We start from the raw sequence: 24401 nt of genomic DNA on the forward strand, positions 1-24401 counted from the left end.
GGCCAGAATACTGGAGTGGGCAGCCTTTCCCTTCTCCAGGGGATCTTCCCAACCTGATGAAAAACCTATTTGCTTCAAATTTTGAAGTGATTTGAAAAATCAAGAGGTAGAACTTTCAATATTTAGATGTGATTTCTGAACACACAACTCTTTTGATGTATACACAGAAGAAAACGTAAAGATTTCTCTTTCAGCATTGAATACTACAACCTGAAAATAATGAGTTAATAATTTTTGGTCTCATAGTGAACTAGAGAATTCAGATTATTCCTTTTTACAGAAACTATCTGTAAGTAAGAGGCAAAAGATGGCAGCAGTGAGTCATTCCGAGATGGAACACGACTCAGTATCGTTTTTATTTTTCAATATTTTCAAATTGTGGATTTACTAATATCTTAAAGTGCACATTATGTTAGAAGAACAGAGATCACCTGCCCTTTAAAGGAGCCTATAAGAACTGCCTATGGGTCATTTCCAAGGTGTACAGTTAGTGAACAGGGTTTGCTATTGCTCATCTCAAAAACAACTAAAAAAAAAAAAAAACAACTAAAAAAACTGTAGAAAATTACGTTTCTAACTTAGACCTATATATTCATAAAAGACGCATATATTTTCTATGGATGATATCTATACAGTTATCTCAGATTTAATCCAAAGTGTAACTGACCTACCCTCCAAGTTTGCATACCCTCCAAGACTTCCTGAGTTAAAAGATTCAAATAGTATACAGATGCAAAAAGGCACAGTTAAAATTTCCCCCCATAAATCTGACCAAAGCAATGGTGAAAACAAAGAACATCCTTTAAAACATAATGTGGCCTAATGGATACAGTGCTGCTAATTTGTCTTGTACCAAATACTCCGCAGTAATTGAACTGCCTTTCTGAGACCTGAAATAAAAAATATAGTTCAACATCTGCTGAAAATGGCCCTGCAGTGTCCTCCCTCAGAGGAGTCCGAAGTATTTTAACACAGAGCTGGCCTTAAACTTGGAGCCAGGCTGGAGGACTACTTTTGCAGGTGAGACCAAGCCTATGTATAACAATGCCTGCCCTGCTCTGAGGTAGGAGAGTTAAAAATGAGTATTTTCACTGTTGTTAAAGGTCCTTGCTTAATATGCTGCCCCATTCATTTGTTTCTATTTATTTAACCTGTTTAAAGGACATCCCTGGTGGCTCAGGGCTAAAGAATCTGCCTGCCAATACAGGAGATGCGGATTCCATGCCTGGGTCTGGAAGATCCCCTGGAGGAGGAGATGGCAACCCACTCCAGTATCCTTGCCTGAGAAATCCCATGGACAGAGAAGCCTGGTGGGCTACAGTCCATGGGGTCGCAAAAGAGTGTGATGAAACTGACCATTGCAAACCTGTTTAAGCTTTCCTCCTCTGCTCTTCAAATTATATTAACTTCCTCCAAAGAATACTAGAGAATAGCCCGGGATAAATATTCAGGTCATTTATCTTTGTTGGATTATCTCTTTTGACACAAAAGAGCAACTCTTTCTGGGAATCACAAGCCCCTCAAAGACCTCTGATGACAATTTCCTGGACGGCTCTCATGTCTATCTGTGTCTCCGGAAACCAGCGCCGGGGAGGGGGACAGTGGAGAAACTCATAACCACAGTCAGTCTGGGATCCACAGGGTCAGGGATGGTGCGCTGGTCCCCAGGCACGGTGCACTGTGCCTGTCTTAAGTCTTGTAATTGCAGAGGACCTCCTGGGCACAAGTCAAGGGTCTTGTTTTCTAACAAGACTTTCACTATTCACTGCGGTGATTTCTACTTGCTGTATTTCACAGCAAGAGAGGTAGAGAGAAGTCCCCAAAGGAGTCAATAGGCTGTCAAACCAGGAGGTGACACAGAAAAACAAGCTGAAAATGCAGAGAACGATGCAGGGGGTATAGGGAAACTTTGGGGGAAGCAACGGGTAAGGGTTTTCATCTTAGACTGGGAGGTGGGGGTGGGGCGGGGCGAGAAGGAGGAAGACGAGGTGGCCGAAGTGCCAAAGTTGGAAGAAAGAAGAGGGGGCGCTGAAGGAAGAGGGAGGAAGGGAGTATAGCATTACGGTCTATTCAAGTTCCAGACTAGACAAGTCTTTCTAGCAGGAAGTTACACACATTCCAGGTTCCAAATCAAAGGGATTTCATTTAAGGACAAAGTCTCTCCACCCGCGAACAGCATGCTACATCGAAGCACTGGAAGTGACGGGAAGATGGGACAGACGCCGTGGGGAGATCGGAGGTGGCTGTCCTGGCAATGTTTGGTCTAGAACCACAGGATTTGAGAGACTCCATCTCCACCCAGCTCAGGCACAGTTAGCCTGCCGCTGGCCCTAACGCACACACCTGCTCCCTTAGAACCCCTTCCATCCCTGCCCTTTGTTTTGCATGCTGACATCTGCCACACAATAAACTGTCAGCATGTTGCACGTACATGAAGGAACCGGCCCTTTGAGCATCGGTCCAACCCGGGGTTCCAGGCCTTCTTCAGGTCCCTTCCAGCCTTCGCCGGGTTCGCGAGCATCCACCCATCTGAGGGCCGGGATGTGCGTTCCCAAGGATGCTCGGCCCTCTCGCAACCCGCGGCCTCCTCCCCTCTCCCCCGCTGCTGCCGCGAAAACAAGGAGAAGTGGAATGCGCACGGCGAAGCGCGGCGCTCCGGCGGCGGCACTGGGCATGCTCGGCACCCGGGGCAGGTCCGGGCGGCGGGGCGGACGCTGCCTCACGAGCCGGGCGCCCGAGCCGGCCGCCGAGGCATAGGTGGAGGCTGAGGCTGCCGCGCGCCGCGGGAGGAGCCTCGCCCTCGGCGGCGGCGGCGGCGGCGGCACAGGTGGCGCGGGCCGCGCGCGGGGCGCAGCACGGGAGCGCTCGGCGCCGGGCGCCGCGGCGGCCCCAGGCTCGCGCCCGCGGCGGCAACCGGCCGAGCGGAGCGGCGGGCGCGGCGGCGGCTGCGGCTTTCCCGGCCCGGCCGGCGGCGCCCGGAGCACGCAGGAGCCCGCAGCAGCCCGCGGGAGCCCGCAGGAGCCCCGAGCCCGCGGAGCCCGGGAAGCCGGGCAGGGGGCGCTGCGCGCGCTGCGCTCGGAGGGGCCGCCGGGCCGGGCGCCGCGCACTCGCGTCGGGGAGCCGCCTCTCCCCCGCGGCGCTCGCCCCTGCTCCCCGCCGGCATCAATTGTCCCGCGGCCGCGCTCAGACAACAAAAGCGGAAGATGCTGCAGTTGGGCAAGGTCAGGACCTTGCCCTGAAGCCGGGCGGCGGCGCGCACGCCTCTCCCCGGACTGAGGAGCTGTCGCTGGCGGCGAGTGCATGTTCGCGAAGAGGCAGTCCGGCGCCGCGCCGTTCGGTGAGTTGCCTTGGCCGGGCGGCTGGGGCCAGGCGCATCCCGCTCGGCGTCGTGCTCCTCCTCGCCACCGGTGGAGGTTGCTCCTCGGCGGCTCCTGGCCGGGGGAGGACCGCGATCGCGCCGGGTCCCCTCACTCGGAAGACGGCCGAGCCTGGAGCTGGGGGCCGGGGTTAGTCCCTTTCTCGGAGCGGTTGCCGAGTGGCTTATTGCGTGCTCCCCTCCCCGCCACCCATCTCCCCCGGAGGAGGCGTATATAGGGCAACACCAACAATACTGCTCCCCGCCACCCTCCCGAACCTACCCGTGGCATTCATGACGTCCCTAATATACGGGAGAAGACGGGTGGGGGTGGGGAGGACTCCCCTCCAGTCTTGCCCTTATGTTCAATGTCATTACGATGTTTGGCTAGAACAAAATGGAAATACTTAGTCATATGCGTCCATGGCTGTTTCTCCCATCTCCCGCTGCTTGCCAGACCCAGAGCCCCTTGGGTCTATATTTAGCTGTTTCAGAGGCAGCGTTTTCAGCTCGATTCCCAGGTTTCGGGGGCTTCTGCGTCCTGACAATAGATAGCGAAGCTCCGGGAAGCGCCGCCTGATACCCAGGTTCGGAACGCTGTGCATGTGGGTGGGAGGCTGCTAGGCGATATTTGGGCGACCGGTAATTAATGGCCGAAAGCACAGCTGCTTTTCTTGTTCGCCGACCTTCCTCTCATTCTGGTGTGTAATGTGTTTCCATCGATGGCTGCTCAGCTGGTTCCAGCCACTACGTTCAGAATTAAGTCGCCAGAGAGGTGGTGCAGCCTCCCTGGTCTGTGTGGTAGGAAAACAAGTCTGAGAGGTTTTGGGGTGTGTGTGTGGTTCCCACCATGAACAGTTACTTCTGAAAATACCTGAAGTTGTGTTTTCCCTGCAAATGTTGGGGATAGGGAAGGGTGTGGGGGAAAAGAGGGGCGCGTTGTTATTCCATGGTGGGTCCCCCCTCCCCCCGAACTGATCTGGTTCGCTTTGGCTCTGAAAGGGGTTTTTAACATTCATGCCTGATGTTACCAAGAGGATATGTTGGTTTAGAGAAGCGTTTCCTCCTAACCATGGTATCAGGCCTGATCTGTATCTGTTTTCACTTTTGGGAACTAGGTGACGAATATTTGAGATGCTTGCAATTTTCTGCAACGACTTAAATAGGGAGGTGCTCAAACTACCTAAGAGTTATATCATTGTGCACCCTTCCATCAGCAGCTTTAAACTACCGTCCGCTACTTAGGGTAGTTCAGTTCATCTCTTCGCTGTTAGTACTTCACCTGCAGGACTAAGAGGCTTTAGAGCTGCGCCACTTTTAAAATCCCATGGAAAAAGTGGTGGATATGACTCAAATGGAATTATAGGAGTGCACCTGTGTCTGGTTTGGGGAGCTGGCTCTGTGAGAAGTATGACAGATAGGGGCAGGCATCTTCTAATATGGACTCGATGCTCTAAAGCACGGTGAAATCTCTTTGCCACATCCAGGATCCATTTTTTTTAATGTTTTGGGGAGATCATTCAGTGGCATTCTCACTGGTCTGTAGATTTCATGATCTCAGGGTATGAATGAAAATGATTGCATTTGGGGTTAAATGCTATTATTTGGGAGACCTGTGATTATACAGCTAACATATCTCAGCATCACAGAAAGACCAGCAAGATCTTTGTGGCTCCAGTTAATGGACGGTTGTGATTTTTTTTTAACCAATATTGCTTTAGTTTCACCTTATTCACATTCAGAAAACTTTCCAAGAGCACTTCAAGCACACTCTTGTGCTTGTTGCATTGTTTTCATATCAAATTTCTTGCAAAAAGAAGCAGTCGGTGAAGTACACATTCATGTCTCTCCTTTCACTTTCCTTTTGAATCTCCTGTTTCAGGTTTAAACATGATTCCTAAAGGACTAGTAGAGATTACTCTGTGCCTCCATGTGTTCAGGGAGAGCAGCTTATGGGTGTGGGTAAAACTGCATGTATTGGGTGCGTGAGTCTTATGTTATATTGTGGGTTGCAAATGATAGTACTTGATTGAATGGAAATTGTAGGGAGTACAGGAGGTCGTTGCTCTAATAAAATTGTCATAGCCTTGTGGAAAGGAGTTATTTAATTTGGTGTATGTTTGTGTCGTTGTAGAGCTTAATCATTAGAGATGTCACTAGTATTTTCATTGTTTGAAATAATAGTCACACACTGTCAAATTACGGTATCTCCAGCAACTTCATGTCTTTCACAATTAGAACACAAGCCAATTTCTCTTTCTGTCACTGAAATAATTCATCAGAGAGAAAAATGGAATTCTGATGATATTAGTTGAATTAGTTGATTATAATTTTGTTAAATCACTTCTCAGGATAGTATCACATCATGGCCTTTACAATTAAAAATGAAGTTATAGTATTCTCAAATATAACATTACTTTTGGCATACAAGTGAATACTAAGTATTTTTCCTGACAATGTTATAGAACTTGGCAGTTTCTGTTGTGCTTTTTCAAAGTTCTCTTTTATATGGTATGCATTTATGTGAAATTGTTGAAGAATTCTCCAGAGTAGTTTCATCAGGTTGTCTTCATGTAAGAAAATACTAAAGTTACATTTAGAGTTATTTATTTTAATTTGTTGCTCCATAAAGTGAGGTATGGTTTGTCTGGTCACTATATCTGGTTGTAACAACTTAGTTGAACTAAAACAGGAAATGTTGCCATTTTGAGCTGCCAAAATTTTTTTTTTTTATTATTTCTTATTCTGTTAATTTACCCTAGAAGATATGAGTACCCACTTATAGTTGTTTCTCTGTGTTACCTTTATTTTAATTTATTTAGTGGGGGATTGGTGCTAGGATTTTAAATAGACACTTAAAAGTGTTTATTTTTATAAAGATTTTTCTTTTTATTAATAAAAGGTGACATATAGTTGAGAGTACCTAACTTCAATACATGTAGTTCAGAAGACCTGTAGGTCTTTGTAAATCTAGTACTTCCATCCAAGTTGTAGTACAATGGATCTTTGCTGGCTGAAACACAGCTTCAAGACAAATTCTTCAGCTGATATCCATGATGGTTTTCGTGACAAATTCTTCAGTTGGTGTCCATGATGATTTTCATGACAAATTCTTCAGTTGCTGTCCATGATGGTTTTCATGGCCCGTATTGCAAATGTATTCTTAGGACTATGGTACTTTGATAGCTTTATGATAAGGAACATTTAGATATGAATGAAAAGTTAATTTGAGTGAGAATAGTTCCTCATACGTGTTGCTGGCTTCAAGTTTACTATATGTCAAATCAATAGCTTTTATGTTAATATAAAATCTTAAACATATCATACATAAAAGAATTTCTTTCACATCCTGTGCCAGTCTAGCTTACTGATTAATAAACTGCTTGGTTGGCTTTAATGAAGCCAATTATATTCATAAACAGTACCTCCAGCCCAGGAAACTCACAGAAATGTTTTATCATACTGTGCTTTTAGTCCATGAAAAATGTTAAGACTCATAACAAAAACATATAGTTTTGACACCCCCAGTTGTTTATCTTTTGATCACATAGCAGCTGAGTGTAATTTCAAGCTCTGTATCATGGTTGATTTGTAGGAAGTCTTAGCTCTATTAGGGTATTGAAGTTATACTCTGCATCAATTAATTTTTAGTAAATTGCAAATAATGACTAAATAAGTGAAAAAATGCTCCCTAGAAGCTTTCCATCTTAGGCAAGTATTCACCTATGTCCTTTGGTAAATTCCTGAATAGTTATCTGTGAAATGTATTACATATATTGGAACTTATTATTCCATTAATTGTTATCTGAGATCAGAGGTATATTTCTAGAGAAGAGGTTGGGTTTTGCCCTATAACAGATATACATAGTTCATATTATAATATATTTATGTATGATATTAGAATTATTTATCATAGTATAATGCTGTTATGGATTCTGCTTTGAATAGGTGCAAAGGTGAGAGAGAGTACTGGTTTTGGAAGGATCCCAGCTATGTCTCTTATTAAGCTGTGTGTCCTTGGCCATTTATGTGATTCTCAATTTTTAGCTCAGTTTTTCAACTGTAAAATGGGTCCTATGCATAAGTATCAGTTCAGTTCAGTTCAGTTGCTCAGTCATGTCTGACTCTTTGCGACGCCATGAATCGCAGCTCTCCAGGCCTCCCTGTCCATCACCAACTCCCGGAGTTCACCCAAACTCATGTCCATCGAGTCAGTGATGCCATCCAGCCATGTCATCCTCTGTTGACCCCTTCTCCTTCTGCCCCCAATCCCTCCAGCATCAGGGTCTTTTCCAGTGAGTCAACTCTTCGCATGAGGTGGCCAAAGTAGTGGAGTTTCAGCCTCAACATCAGTCCTTCCAATGAACACCCAGGACTGGTTTCCTTTAGGATGGACTGGTTGGATATCCTTGCAGTCCGTGGGACTCTCAGGAGTCTTCTCCAACACCACAGTTCAAAAGCATCAATTCTTCGGTGCTCAGCTTTCTTCACAGTCCAACTCTCACATTGATACATGACCACTGGAAAGACCATAACCTTGACTAGATGGACCTTTGTTGGCAAAGTAATGTCTCTGCTTTTTAATATGCTATCTAGGTTGGTCATAACTTTCCTTCCAAGGAGTAAGCGTCTTTTAATTTCATGGCTGCAGTCACCATCTGCAGTGATTTTGGAGTCCCCAAAAATAAAGTCTGACAGTGTTTCCATTGTTTCCCCATCTATTTGCCATGAAGTGATGGGACCAGATGCCATGATCTTCATTTTCTGAATGTTGAGCTTTAAGCTAACTTTTTCAGTCTCCTCTTTCATTTTCATCAAGAGGCTTTTTAGTTCTTTTTCACTTTCTGCCATAAGGGTGGTGTCATCTGCATATATGAGGTTATTGAAATTTTTCCCGGCAATCTTGATTCCAGCTTGTGCTTCTTCCAGCCCAGCGTTTCTCATGATGTACTGTGCATATAAGTTAAATAAGCAGGGTGACAATATACAGCCTGGATGTACTCCTTTTCCTATTTGGAACCAGTCTGTTGTTCCATGTCCAGGTCTAACTGTTACTTCCTGACCTGCATATAGGTTTCTTAAGAGGCAGGTCAGGTGGTCTGGTATTCCCATCTTTTTCAGAATTTTCCACAGTTTATTGTGATCCACACAGTTAAAGGCTTTGGCATAGTCAATAAAGCAGAAGTATATACTACATTAAATAATTAAACAAGCACAATAACTGAGTCATGAGAATGAAAGGTCCAGCATGGGGAATATAATTAGTAATGATATATAATATCTTTGTATGTTTTAATTTAAAAGGAGTAAAATAAGACAAGAAATCTCAAAGAGCCAGTGTGAGGGTGAAATAAGTGTGTAAGTGGCTTATAATTATAAATATTTGTATAAATATAAAAGATAGGTATCTCCATATTAAGATGAGTACTTAAATATTATGTATTTATAACACATAATACATTCATGTAATTTTGTATAATTATCATATAGTATTATGTACATTTATTATGTAATAATACATTTATATATTAAGTGTGATATAAAAGCCACGACCCTCTCTAACAAAAACTGTTAGATATGTTCTTCCTCTACTACTTTTGTATTATTGCTTTATTATGAAGATTTGCATTTAAAATAGAATTTTTCTACTTTACAATGTGCCAGTCCTTTACATATCAAAATATATAATAGTTAGGCTAAAAGAGAAGCAAATTATATCCCCTAGCACCATTACTTAAAAAGATTCCAATCTTAATTTAATTTAAAAAGATTCTCAGTCAGAAATTGCAAAATTTTCACACCCTGTTAATATTATTCTATTCACCTGATTAAAACCAAATATTCGACAAAGATTAACATTGTACCAGGAATATTATAGACAGTTTAATAAGTGTCCTTCTCTGTGAGGTCAAATATTAAGCAGCTGCTCTGTTTAGAACCACAGAGCGTAAATCCCATCATAACATCATTGTGACAAGGAAAAAGGAAACTTAAATGGCTAAATTTGTTACACAAAGAGAGGACCCAGCCCACCTCCAATTACAGTCCTGTTCTTGGGGGGGGGGAGTGTGGGTCCTTTGGTACCTTTTTGATGATAAATGGACATTTTGCCTTGTTCTTTCACTCTTGGTTGCTTCAGGGAAGTGCTGAACTCCTGTGGGTTTGATTCTGTCCAGCTCCTGCGAAGTGGAACAGATACCTTTAACATAATCCTTATGATAATAACACTTGGGTGAATCTTAGAATTTGTTACAGAATGTGACCCGTGTAATAGGAGACTAATTCATCTTCAGTCAGAGAAACATTTTGACAAAAAATGTAGGTGTTTATGTTCAAATTTGTGCATTGTTGTGGGAATTGCTAATTATAAGTTACCAGAGTAAAATTCATGTTATCATAAAAGACCTTTGGTTTTTGGATCAAAGTAAGTGGGTAAGCCAATTATGTTTGGTTAAGTTACTCTAAGTATCAAAGTTTCTATGAGTTTTGAATGATATGGAATGTATTAAAATGGGATATGTAGTTTATAGCATTAGATGGTGAGGAACAGTTAATTCTATCATCGAAATTAGTTATTACATTTATCCTTCACAGGGGAGGACTGGAGATTTTTCATTAATAACACTTTTTGCTTAATAGATGTTGCTTTCACAACTGTCATTAGACACTTGATTCAATCTATATGTATTAAGAAGAATGCATTTTGTACACGTGTTCTAAATCTTTTGGTTTAGAAGCATTTCAATAATCTTATAATGCTTATTGAAATCTTCTCTCCCTTAAATATGCAACAACATCAATCACAGAAATATATGCATTTACATCAGATGATAAATGTGCAGAAATGTGAATTGGCGGTATCTCTAAGGATCCCAATAAATATCAGCCCTCCTCTCCAGCCCTCTCTGATCCTGAAAAAAGTTGGGATGTGGGAAGGAAAAAGGGATAAAGGGGTGGCCACCATGGAGGGAAATATCCATTTTGATTAGTTATAGATTGATGTGATGCTGAATAACAGCCCCAGAATTTGGCCTTCCTTCCTCTCTTCCACAGGGACAGAGGTGGCTCTGAGTCCTAGAGACCAAGCCTTGCTCTCTGCAGGTAGGGAGTTCTCCAGAGGAAGAAAAGAAGCAGCTAGCCAAGCCATTTCCTTTATACTTCAGAGACAGAGAAAGCCAAGGACTAGGGAGAGACTGGAAATGTTACATTAATTAAGTTCCCTTCACCTGGAAGGAAATATCACAAATATGGAAATTGTATTCCCTTTATTGACATGGTTTATAAAGAATTCTAGTCGTAGAATTCTTGGCGTAGTATCTTTAGCGATATTTTGGTTGGTGGTTGAGTTCTTTAAGTATTTGATGGTATTTTGACACTATATCAGGAATTACCAGGGGAATGTCCAATACCCTGGCTTATTTATAGAGAGTATGGTCAGTGAAATTCAGCTGATTTATGTATTGCCAACTTAAAAATAACTCACTTCTCCCTACTCCCCATGCTAGACTTGGACTGCCAGTAATTGGATGGTCTTGTAAGTGATGTGAATTGGGCATAAAAAGGACAGCGTCAAAATCTGACTTCCCAAAGGGTATATAAATGATACCCCATGCTTGCTATTACTCACAGCATTTTCTACCTCAGTAAATAATTAGAGTTTGGGTGTTGTTTCATGTTTTAACTTTGAATAAGAGCAATAATGGACACTGTCAAGAAAGAAGACAAAACTGAATTTCCAAATAGACATGATGTTTGATTTGACTCCAAGCATGACTACTCAAACTAAAAAAAAAAAAAAAAAAAAAGAAAAAAAAGCTCACTTCTTAAAATATATTTTATTCTTCTCTCTCAAATATTTTATTTGGACTTTCAAACATTAGAGTAACATAGCGGTCATTACCTTCAGTAACACAGAATAATCTAATTTCCAGGAAGAGCAATTTCTTTGGCAGCAAACCAAGTCTTCCAAATATAAAAGAGCTGAAATTCAGCCTCTTGTTTCTAACACATTCCTCACTGGTGGCTGAAATGGTAGTTTTGGAGTCACTGTATGAGGAGGTGGAGGAGTCCTCCTGAGAGGAAGACAGGTGAGATCAGTATCATATAGATAGTCTGAGAGATGGTAGGAATCATGTCACATTTACCCAGGACATGGAAGGTAGTGCAGGAAGACCGGGACTTGTAGTGTGTGGATCAGACTGTCCAACTTGAGTTGAGTTGGAAAAGCATATACAGTAAGTCTTTTACATGCAAATGAGTTCTGTCTGAGAGCATGTCCCTAAGTTCAACAGTTAGGCTAGGTACCCAAGTAACAGTCAGCTGTATATTGATAGTTGTTATTTAGTCGCTAAGTCATGCATGACTCTCTTGCCACCCCAATGGACTGTAGGCCGCCAGGCTCCTCTATCCATGGAATTTTTCAGGCAAGAATATTGGAGTGGTTTGCCATTTCCTTTTCCAGGGGATCTTCCCAATCCAGGGATTGGGCCCATGTCTCCTGGGTCAGCAGGCGGATTCTTTAACACTGAGCCATCAGGGAAGGCCCTGTTGCTAATCTGTACTATAATAGGTTTGTAATATTTTTTACAAAAATAGTATGTACATAGAAAAAAAGTAAAGAAAACATTTTAAATCTTACAGTACCTTGAAAAGTACAGTAATACCGTGCAATATTACTTTGCTGACAAAGGTCCATATAGTCAAAGTTATGGTTTTTCCAGTAGTCATGTATGGATGTGAGAGTTAGACCATAAGGAAGGCTGAGCGTTGAGTTGATGCTTTTGAACTGTGGTGTTGGAGAAGACTCTTGAGAGTCCCTTGGACTACAAGGAGATTAAACCAGTCAATCCTAAAGGAAATTAATCCTGAATATTCATTGGAAGGACTGATGCTGAAGCTGAAGCTCAATACTTTGGCCACCTGATGAGAAGAGCTGACTCATTAGAAAAGACGCTGATGCTGTAAAGATGGAAGGTAGGAGGATACGGGACAGCAGAGGATGAGATGGTTAGATGGCATCACTGACTCATTGGACATGGGTTTGAGCAAGTTCCTAGAGATGGTGAAGGACAGGAGAGCCTGGCTTGCTGCAGTCCATGGGGTTGCAAAGAGACGGACATGACTGAGCAACCAAACAACGACAGCAGTACAACAGTTGGCATATGGGGCCTGGCATGCACACTTGCATCTTTGAAAGTTTGCAACTTCAAAATTTGTATGTAGGGGACTTATTATAATGTTAAATGCATAGTAGATGTATAGGCATGCAATGGCTCCTTTATCCAAAAGAATATTATGTAGCTGTGAGTTGCCTTTTCAAAGAAGAGTTGATTATATGGACAATATTCATGGTCCTGAAGGTTAAGAAGAAAATCAAGGCAAAAAACTGTATACATACTCACTCACATAGCCATACAAATACAAGAACGTAGTATTTATGGCAGAGTTTCAAGTGTTTCATTCTTTATATATTATCTCCCCACAAAATATAGCTTGGTAATATAATACATCACTACACAGAAAAAAAAAATTGTGCCCTTAAATTTTTGCAATTAATATTATCTATTGGCTTTGGGATAAGTTTCATTACTTAGCTGAATAGCTTAATAGTTATATCTCAACAAGACAAATTCTTCACTCTCCTTTTCCATTTTTTAGTGAGTGAATAAGTTACCACTAGTGTCATAGTTGATAGAGGGGGGAAACAGTGATTTCTGGGTCTTCAGGTTGTTGTACGGGCAAATTAAGAGTCACTGCTGCTGCTAAGTCACTTCAGTGACTCTGTGCGACCCCATAGACGGAAGCCCACCAGGCTTCCCTGTCCCTGAGATTCTCCAGGCAAGAACACTGGAGTGGGTTGCCATTTCCTTCTCCAATGCATTAAAGTGAAAAGTGAAAGAGAAGTTGCTCAGTCGTGTCCGACTCTTAGCGACCCCATGGACTGCAGCCTACTAGGCTCCTCTGTCCATGGGATTTTCCAGGCGAGAGTACTGGAGTGGGGTGCCATTGCCTTCTCCAAGTAAGAGTATGGACTTAAAATTAAGAGTATGGACTTAAGTCCATTAAGAGTATGGATTTAAAATGCGTAACAGAGAACCTAATATATTAGTGAACCTCATTTAAAGTTAACAGAGTTCATCATTCACGGAGTGTATATTGCACATATTCTAATCAGTGCCATGCCTAGATTGTCCCTGCTTTTAACTTTGAGAGATGTATTGAGTGTTAATAATTTTAGCAAGTTGTCTTCTTGAGAACTCTGCAGCACATTAGCGAAATATGTTTCTCTTTTCAAATAATGTTTTGTGATTATTTTCTATTTTCAAAAAGAGAAAAAGGCATGCTCATTAAAATTTGGAAACTAAAGGATTGATTTACAGAAGCTAAAGTTCATTCATGATATCAAGCCACCAAAATGAGTGTATTTTTAGCAGAAATGCTAACCCATATACATTTTGAAATTTAGAAGATTTCTCATATTCTGTTTTGTTACCTTTTAACATATGAGACAGTGTTTCTCATATTTTTAGTGTCTGTTTTCCATACCTTTATATAACATCAGTGTGTTAAATAACTTGCCAGTTTTGGAAGTTGATGGCGTTTTCATTTTAGAGTGGTATATAGGGTGCTATAATTAAAGCAACATAGTTTTCATCAGGTCATTTTCTCTAGATTACTTTCTTAGAACTGGATGTTTTCAGGGTTGTTGATACATTTTATCACATTGTCTTCCAGAAACATTCTAAAATTTATATTTCTTCAGGCCAGGCAGGAGTGTGTCAATTTCCCCTATAACACTGGATATTATAATTTAAGTAACAATTTCCAGTTAAACAAAGGAAGTATCATGTTTTCCTGTGGTTTAACCTGCTTCTTGTTGAATTTCATGCTGAAGTTAAGTATTATATACATTTATGATACACTCCTAATTCTTTGGTGAATTATCTTTTTGTATCTTCTGTACATTTCTCAGTTGTTCTATTTGTCTATTTCCTGATTTGTATTACCTGTCATTGTAATAATATTATGCTTTGCTATGTTTTATCAGTTTTTCCGTCACTTTTTGAACTGTTATTTTTAAAGCAGAATTCAGTATATCCCCGTTTCTTAGAAAGAATTCTTTACAGAAACATTCTGTTCTCTGCTTCTTTGTGTCTCAGCAGTAAAGACACCAGTGGAACACATGGAGGGAATAGCTTAATAGTTGTATCTCAACAAGATGGAGTTCTTAGCTCAACTTTTGCATTTTTTAGTGAGTGGGTAGGTTACCACTGAGTGTCATGGTTGGTGGAAGGGAAATAGAAATTCCTGTGTCTTCACGTTGTTGTGTGGGCAAATTAAGAGTATGGATTTAAAATACATAGCAGAGAACCTCATATACTACTGGACTTCAATTACTTTAGTAGTTTAGTAATCGTATGCTTACATACACATATATCTACGTGTATCATGTATAGAGTACATGTAATCATATAGCAGGGGCCCCCATCCCCAGGCCACCAAGCAGCACCAATCCGTGGCCTGTTAGGAACCAGGCCGCACAGCTGAGGGTGAGTGGTGCACAAGTTGAGTGACGCTTCATCTGTATATACAGTTGCTCCCCATCACTTGCATTACCGCTTGAGCTCCACATCCTATCCAATCAGTGGAGGCCTTAGATTCTCATAGGAGTGCAAACCCTGTTGTGAATTCCACATACAAGGGGTCTTGGTTATGAGATCTTTATGAGGAACATCCTGAAACCAAACCCCTTCACCCCTAAGAAGAGTTGTCTTCCACAAAACCAGTCCCTGCTGCCTACAAGTTTGGGGACCGCTGTCATTTAGGACCATGCTTCTCCCCACTCCCACTCCACATTGGTCATCAGTCCCTTTTTATCACTGATTCTAAAATCCTAGGACAATAGTTGGCACATGGTAAACACTCTGCTAATCATAGTGAACTATATGCATACTTTTGTTCCCATCATCTAAAATGCTTTGTAAACTAAGATTTCTTTGCGTTTGGCTTGTTTGGGATACTCAGCACTGTGGCGCTCTAGAGGGGACACTGGATTAGAGTTCCGAGTTTTGGCATCCAGGTCGTGCTTGGTACTGGCTTTCTATTGTAACCTTGTGCATCTGTGCCTATTTTGGCTTTTTCTCATTGGGATCAAAATTCACAGGGCTTTTGTGAATGTGAGATGATAATTCATAAGAAAATGCTTTGGGAGGCTGAATCATAATAAGCAGTTAAGTATAAAATTTATTTCCTGGAACTTTCAATGTGCTTCAAAAATAGGATGACCTTTTTTTTTTTTTTTTGGATTTTCATGAATTGAAATCAGAAGATTTTCTTGTGTTTTCAGACTAAGTCTCTGACCTCCATTACTAATAGTGTTATAAAATGCCCAATTCTCTGATGGTTGTAAAGACACATTTCATGCCATTGGGTATCGCCTAAAGGAAGAGTTCTCCTTTATCCATCAGTGGAAGTAATTCCTGTTCTTTCTTTATAGCACTTCAGAAATTATACATTATACCAAATTGGCTCAAAAAAAAATTTCCCTCTATTTTGTTTTCTTTTTTTGCACAGATACTTGCTGCTTAAAAGGGAAACAGAATGAAGCCCTATTGTTTCTCAGAGATTGAAGTCTGTAGAAATGTCCCCAGAATATTATTTTCTCTCCTGGTGGGCTGCCGAGTCTGGCGCCTGGAAGGCTTTATCAGAACAGTTTTAGAAGTGTGAACCATAGCTGGCTTCCATTTTTTTTTTTTTTTTTGAGCACATTTCCTTAAATACTTGGAACAAAATTTCACAGAATTCTTATCACTGTAACTGTAGCCTGCCAATAGGAAGAAATCATGTGTAAGTTACAGCAAAAAAAAATCTTTAGTTTGTTCTCTATTCTTATATGACTTTTGAAGGAAGGGGAGTTAATATGCGTCATTGAGAACATTTCTTAGTGAGTAGCAAAGTTATAGGTACCCAAGAGGAGATGCTAATTATGGTTTGGCTTGCTGCTTTTAGCAGTCTCAGGTGTGATCCTTTTTTTTCCTCCTCATAAATCTAAAGTCTTTTTGCAGCTGAGAGAAGGCTGTGTGATTAATTGTATGTGTGTGCCAAGTTACTTCAGTCATGTCTGACTCTTTATGATCCCATGGACTGTAGCCTGCCAGGCTTCTCTTGTCCATGGGGTTCTCCAGTCAAGAATACTGGAGTGGGTTGCCGTTTCTTTCTCTAGAGGATCTTCCTGATCTAGGAATTGAACCTGTGTCTCTTATGTCTCTTGCATTGGCAGGCAGGTTCTTTACCACTAGCACCATCTGGGATACCCTGATAGATTGTGTAGTGATTATATATTTCCTGTTTCAGCAGTTGAGACAAATTATGAGGTGCTTCTCACTTATACACGTGAACCCTAGAAAGAAGCGGAGTGTGAGAGGATGGACCAAGAGGGTGACTGTGGGAAATTGACACTTGGTGACACCTCATCTTCTTGTACACATGCAGACTGGACACACGAGACAGTGTGTCCTGGAGAGCTCTGATACATGGGGTGGGAATTTGCTAATATCTGTGAAGTAGTGTGGGTATTTTAAGTGAGAAAGAGCAGGCAGCTTAAACTGCCTTTGGCAACATAGCTTTTTTTTAACGGGCTGGTCAGTTGTTCACTGATTAAACCATTCAGTCAACAAACTGGACTGAATATGAGTTTTGAAAGAGTAATAAGTTATAAATAGTGGCAAGCAACATGCTACTTCAAGAGTCAAGTGATGTGCCCCTCTCCAGTAGCTTGGTGTTTCCCAGTGGCTCAGTGGTAAAGAATCTGCCTGCAATGCAGAAGATGCAGGAGACATGGGTTCAATCCCTGGGTTGGGAAGATCCCCTGGAGGAGGGCATGGCAACCCACTGCAGTGTTCTTGCCTGGAGAATCCCATGGGCAGAGGAGCCTGGCGAGCTAACAGTCCATAGGGTTGCAAGGAGTCAGACATGACTGAAGCGACTGAGCACTCATGCATTCCAGTAGTTCAGGCGTTTTCTCTAATTGCAGAGTAGCTACTTCTGTCCTTTTCAAACCTGGATTTCAAAGTCAGATGGCAGTGCTGCTGGGTTCCCATTACACGTCTGAAATCTTCCCTTTCCTTCCTCCCATCTGCCAGTTCTACTTGTTGTTCAGTCACTCAGTCATCTCTGATGCTTTGCTACAGTCCTCATGGCTCCTCTGTCCATGGGATTTCCCAGGCAAGAATATGAGAGTGGGTTGCCATTTCCTCCTCCAGGGGATCTTCCCAACCCAAGGATTGAACCCACATCTCCTGCTTGGCAGGTGGGTTTTTTTTTTTTTTTTTTTAAACCACTGAGCCACCTGGGAAGCCCTGCCAGAATGCACTAATTTCTACTAGGACTCAAGATCTTTCAGTGCTAAGCATAAATACTTTATATTTACACAGTGTCATAATAAGAGTTTATGTGGCTCCCTGGTAGCCTGACAAATAATGTGTTTTATAATAGTAGTTATGCCTACAGAATGGGAGGTGACACAGACCTACAAGGGGGAGAACTGGAGGACAGCCTGATAAAGTGCTATCTTGAGTTGAACAGAATGTGGGAGGAAATAGAAGCAGAGTTATTCCTTTAAGTTTTATGGCATGTTAGTCATTACAGTTGCTTTTCTATATTTCATCTTTTGAAAGGGAGGATAAGAATTTTGGGAGCGACATAACAGATTTTTGAATTAATAGTTGATTTTATCATTTTCACTTAGGCTCGGAAGCACTTCAGGTGATTTTTTTTTTTAATCTGCATTTAACTATATATGCTGTTACCTGCAGTTAGTTATCATTTTAGTTATTTGAGGTGTGGCAGGTTGAGGGTTTGGTGGCTGGATGAGTTTTTTAGCTCTGATACAAAGAAGATGCTCTTAAACTCAGAGCTAGTTTCACAGTTTCTGTCCCTGTCTTAATGTTATGTTTACCTAGCTGTACTTGGTGCTTCTTGTCTTTTCTTCTTACTTTTTAGAATAAGTTGCTTTGTGGACTGTCAGGGAGAATTCTGTTTCTTATTTGTTGGACCTAATATGTAGATGATTGTTACCTGCATGTTTACTGCTAATGTATCTTTTTTAAAATTTTATTTTATTGTTGGAGTATAATTGCTTTACGGTGTTGTGTTGGTTTCTGCTATACAACAAAGTGAGTCTGCTGTAAGTATACTTACATCCCATTTCCCTTGAGCCTCCCTCCCACCTCTTCCCATCCCACCCTGTAGGTCATCACAGAGCACGGGGCTGAGTTCCTTGTTCTATACAGCAGGCTCCCACCAGCTGTCTGTTTTACACATGGTGGAATATATATGTCAGTGCCACACTCCCAACTCATCCCACCCTCCCCTTCTCACCCAGTGTCCACATGTCCATTCTCTGCATCTGCATCCCTATTCCTGCCCCACGTATATATTCATCTGTGGCATTTTTCTAGATGCCATATATGTGTTAGTATATAATATTTGATTTTCCCATTCTGACTTCACTCTGTATGACATCCTCTAGATCCATCCACATCACTGCCAATGACCCAATTTCATTCCTTTTCATGGCTGAGTAATATTCCACTACACACATATATGTAGTGTGTGTATATATATATATATATACACACACACCACATCCTCTTTGCTCATTCATCTGTTGATGTACATTTAGGTTGCTTTTCAATGTTGTGGCTTTTGTAAAAAGTGCTGCAATAAACACTGGGGTACATATGTCCTTTTTAAGATAGTTATCTTTGGGTATTACTGAACTTCCCTGGTGGCTCAGATGGTAAAGCATCTGCCTACAATGCGGGAGACCTGGGTTCCATCCTTGGGTCGGGAAGATGCCCTGGAGAATGAAATGGCAACCCACTCTGGTGTTCTTGCCTGGAAAATCCCACAGACACAGGAGCCTGGTGGGCTTCAGCCCATGGGGTTGCAAAGAGTTGGACACGACTGAGTAACTTCACTTTGGGTATTTGGCAAAGGGTAAGGCTATTTCTACATTCATTTCAATGAATGAGAAGGACAGTCCAGGCAGGTGGGTCATGCCAATATATCCATGTAGTACTCAATACTGTGCAGTGATAACTGCACGTGGAAAAGTTCGCCATCATCATATGAAGAAGCTAAGCTCTGCATACATATAAAGCTAAAAATGCAGGTGCAGAGTGAGATTTCAGGTGTTGGAATGTGCAGATGTGTGATGTTATGGAGAATGTCATGATATCAGAGGAACTTGTGAAGCTGTTTGCAGATCACCAGGAGAAGATGGTAGAACATTGATCTGTAGACTCCTTTGTAGCACTGAGTAGATAATGAGTACCTTGCTAAGTGGCATAACTTTTACCCCATTCAAAAGTGAGATCACACATATCCCCTCAATCACAGAAGGCAGGGAACACATGTACAGTGGCATGTCTGTTTTGAGAGTGTAGTCTGACCCTGAAAGGACCTCGCTAAATGAAAGCATTGTATGAGACTGTCTTAGTCTGTTCAGGCTGCAGCTACAAAATACTACAGACGAGGTGTCTGATTGCTAAAACAACAGACATGTATTTATCATAGTTCTAGAGCCTGAGAAGTTCACGGTCCAGGTGCAGCTGACTCAGTTCCTGGTGAGGACTCTGTTCCTGACTTGCAGACAGCTGCTTTCCTTCTGTGTCTTCATATGGTCTTCCCTTGGTGCAAGCATGTCTCTTTCTTCACTTCTTGTAAGGCCACTAATTCCCTCACAAGGACCCCATCCTCCTGACCTCATCTGACCCTAGTTAATTACCAAAGGCCCTGTCTCTAAATAACATCCCATTAGGGGTTAGGGTATCAACATATGCATTTTGGGAGGGCACAAACATCCCATCCATAATAGAAGCCACAGGGCAAAAGCAGGAAGGCTTCAATGTTGAGGACAGATTTTGGGTATTTAGTATTGAGTTAGTCCCTCAATGTGAGTCATTCTTTAAGGTATTTTTAATTATTCTTCTATAACCTTTAAATGTTTTACTTTGATTTAGAAAATATGTAGAATGTGACATGTTTAATAATATGCTGGATAGACTACTTACCAAAGTTCTTCTTATATGTATTTTTCAAAACTGCATGGATGCTTCTTATCTTGGTTGAACCTCTCACTTCTTATCATGATAATCCAAGACCACTAAAACTTTGGCAGCAAGCCTCTAGATAGCCACCCTGCTTTTTCTCTGCTTCTGGGAAGCTTGTTATCCCCACCACAGCCTGAGGATTCCCTTAAATTCACTCACATCTTGCATTTGCTTATAACCCGAGCAGTGACAAACAGAAAACCATCCAGTGTCTTCCTGTCTTATCTCATCTTCCTCCCTCTCCCCTTTGTTTGTTAGGCTGTAGTCACTTTGGCCATCTTTCTCCCTCTCCTGATCATTTTGCTCAAGCAGATCCCTGCCTCAATTTCTCTCCTAACAATTACCCTGTTTGACCTTCTTCACAACATGTGTGAAAACCAGAAATCGTCTGATCTGTTTATCGGCATGCAAGTTTACTTTTATATCTAATCCCATTAGAATGCAAGCTCCACGAAGGTTGGTCTGATGTGGTACAAATAGGAACTTACAAGCATTAATGCATACCTGACTTCTAAGTTGATGTCTTATATAGGAAAAAAATTTAATATATAATAATCATTACATCACAGATATATGTTGAAAGAGGATGATAAGACAGAAGATAGCTAATCTATTTCTGCATGGACATCAGCTGTCAATATGATAATTAGTTAGAGCTTCTACATTTCCATGTGCAGATCTAATGTAATGCATTTGCCTGACAAGTCTTCTGTCATGTGAGTTTCTGGCATCCTCAGGGATGTTTTTTAAAGGGGGGTGGTCTTCCCTGGTAGCTCAGATGGTAAAGAATCTACCTGAAATACAGGAAACCTGGGTTCAATCTGTGGGTCAGGAAGATCCCCTGGAGAAGGAAATGGCAACCCATTCCAGTATTCTTGCCTGGAGAATCCCATGGACAGAGGAGACTGGTGGACTACAGTCCATGGGGTCGCAAGAGAGCTGGACATGACTGACCGACTAACACTAACTAACTTATCTCATAGTAAATGGAATACAAAGATGTCAGGAATTTTACTGCAGGAGGATATGAAACTTAATTTCAGAACCAAAAAAGGAGTTTTATGTTTTCATGGAACAAAAGCCATCATCTCAAAACAGGGAAATGTTGATTTAGAGGAGAGCTTCCAGGGTATTCTTTGATCAAGACATGATCAAGTATAGCACATAATGGCAAAGTTGGGAATAAATACTATATAAAATTATCAGATGTAGATTTGTTTTCGGAGAAGGCAATGCCAACCCACTCCAGTACCCTTGCCTGGAAAATCCCATGGACGGAGGAGCCTGGTGGGCTGCAGTCCATGGGGTCACGAAGAGTCGGACATAACTGAGTAACTTCACTTTCACTTTTCACTTTCATGCATTGGAGAAGGAAATGGCAACCCACTCCAGCATTCTTGCCTGGAGAATCCCAGGGATGGTGGAGCCTGGTGGGCTGCCGTCTATGGGGTCGCACAGAGTCAGACATGACTGAAGCGACTTAGCAGCAGATTTGTTTTAGAGTAAACTCTGGGAGATGGTGTAGAACAGAGGGGCCTGGCGGGCTATCGTCCATGAGATCATAGTCAGATAGGAGTTCAGTCCATGAGATCACAAAGAGTTAGATAGGAGTTAGTCAACTGAACAATAGCAACAAGATTTATTTTCTTAAGGTAAACTTATATTACATTTTACATTGTAATTAAATTGAAGATACCATCTATGATTTGGAATATTGTCAACCAAAAGAAAAATAAAGCATTTTTTTTTGTTGTTGTTATTCTTTAGTGGTTAAGTTGTGTCTACCTCTTTTGCAACCTCATGGACTGTGGCCTGCCTGACTCTTCTGTTCATGGGATTTCCCAGGCAAGAGTACTGGAGTGGGTTTAAATTACTGTAAAATTGTTTGCATGACAATCTTGGCAAAAGACCTTGAATATATATGTTGGAAAATTTGATTTATTTTATAAAGAAAAAATATTAATGTGTTAGGTATATGCATTAAAAAAATGCTGCATAAAATATCACAAACCATTTTTGTGACTCTAGGAGTGGTATTTTAGTAATTTCATATTTATTTTTATTTCATTTCATACAGGAGGTTATCTCAGAGTTATTATTATCGAAGAAGCATTTGCTTCTATAACCTTTCCCAGAGTTTGAACTCTGCTCTCTCAAAATCTCCTCTTTATTTAAGTTAGCTGTTGTTACTGCTGTTTAGTCACTAAGTCGTGTCCGATTCTTTTGAAACTGCCATGGACTGTAACCTGCCAGGCTCCTCTGTCCATGGGATTTTCCAGGCAATAATACTGGAGTGGTTGCCATTTCCTCCTCCAGGGGTCTGTTGGACCCAGGGATCAAACTCAAGTCTCCTGCCTTGCATGCATCTTCTTTACCACTGAGCCACCTGGGAAACCCTTAAATGAACTATGCCATTAGTCAAATTATGACTCTGAAATGTAACACCTGCACAGACAAAATGCTTGAAGCTATAGAACAAGTGTACTCAGGTGGGGGAAGTTCCTCTTACATAAGAGGAGTGTTTTAAGGCAGTTTCATTTGATGTTTAAATTGTTGCTTCCCACTCAAGCAATAATTTGGGTTATATTGTTTCTCTCTTGGAGCCTTGTATTGGCTACATATTTCTGAATCTTTAGCTTTTGAATCTGTCTGTAAATCATGTCTTAAAATCACTGACACAGTTTAATCTTGGAGAACATTTCGGGGCTTTATAATTGAAAATGTGTCATCTGTGTGCATGCTCAGATGCCAGTCACCTTATGAGCTTGGTGCAAGGCTGTCTGGCCCCTTCTCACACTGCTAACAGTCCTGTTGACGTTGAACATGCTGTCTAAAAATTTCCACGTTTGGCGTTGAGTCTTACAAAAAGAGGGAAATGGGTTTTTCAGCAGATTGTTTACCAAGGGTGCTACATAACTTGAAAAGGTATTTGTCTAAGAGTCCTTTGGGGAATTTGGAAAATACAGATCTAGGCCTCTGTAGCTAGATTGTTGAGAGTATAAGATAGGACCTCATGAATTTGTTGACATGCAGCTGTATTTGGGTGGCTCTAACGGTAAAGAACCTGCCTGCAGAGCAGGAGACATGGGTTCGATCCCTGAGTCAGGAAGATGCCATGGAGAAGGAAATGGCAACCCACTCCACTATTTGTGCCTGGGAAATCCCTTGGATAGAGGAGCCTTGAGGGCTACAGTCCATGGGGTCACAAATGAGTCTGAAACAACTTAGCAGCTAAAAACAAAAAACTGTATCTGACCTATGAAAATGGCATTTTAAACCTTATCTTATTCACTGAAGATCTACTTAGTAATTGCAAAATAATATACTCTTTTCCCCTTCAAATTCACGATTGGGTGAATTAATGACAAGAGGTTCAAATTCTCTTGTATTTTAAAGTACTAAGGGAGATGTGCCAGCTCTTAGGTCATGGTGGGAGGGAACCACTGATTGGCTTAAGGTGGGCCAGGCTAGAAAGAATTAGCCTAAGTCCCTGAGGATCTTAAAGAACTGTCAGCTGGCATGTTTGGCCCTTGAGATTGAGCTGTATGCTGCCACTCTTTGCATAAAGACAGCTACTCTGCTCATCCTCATCAGTGATTCTGTCTCTCCTGGTTTTCAGCCTTGCTATCATGTAAGGTTGTGCCTTGGGTCTTTAAGCTACATAGGATGTGTTTAATGGGCACATAAAAGTCCCCTTCTAATATTTACATGAGACTTTTCTGAGTTTCAATGCCTTCTTGTTTTGCACTTTCAGATGTGATATAATCATTCTGTATCATGTTCAAATCCTTATTAGAATACCATTCATTTATACAATTAAAGCTCATGAGTTGAAGCTCTTGTCCAAGTGTTCAGGCTACATATGTTGGTAATGCTCAGGCATTAACATATAATTTAACTCCCAAGAATCTGAGTAAGCAGGTCATAAAAGT

General features: G+C 41.5%; 1 protein-coding gene across 4 annotated transcripts in view; it reads left to right on the plus strand.

Moving 5' to 3' along the window:
- Window positions 1–3080: 3080 nt before the first annotated feature.
- Window positions 3081–24401, plus strand: part of CTNND2 (catenin delta 2) — a 1111183-nt gene continuing 1089862 nt past the window's right edge. For 2 of the 4 annotated variants that reach the window (XM_070774843.1, XM_070774845.1), the window contains exon 1: window positions 3081–3337. In XM_070774843.1, the coding sequence (XP_070630944.1) occupies window positions 3301–3337 (37 nt within the window). In that variant the 5' untranslated portion in view covers window positions 3081–3300. Of the gene's footprint in view, window positions 3338–3925; window positions 3943–24401 lie in introns of those variants that run through there. The other 2 variants (XM_070774847.1, XM_070774844.1) reach the window with 2 other exon arrangements.

Source organism: Bos indicus, chromosome 20 (genome assembly GCF_029378745.1).
Source record: "Bos indicus isolate NIAB-ARS_2022 breed Sahiwal x Tharparkar chromosome 20, NIAB-ARS_B.indTharparkar_mat_pri_1.0, whole genome shotgun sequence".
NCBI classification, from domain to species: domain Eukaryota; kingdom Metazoa; phylum Chordata; class Mammalia; order Artiodactyla; family Bovidae; genus Bos; species Bos indicus.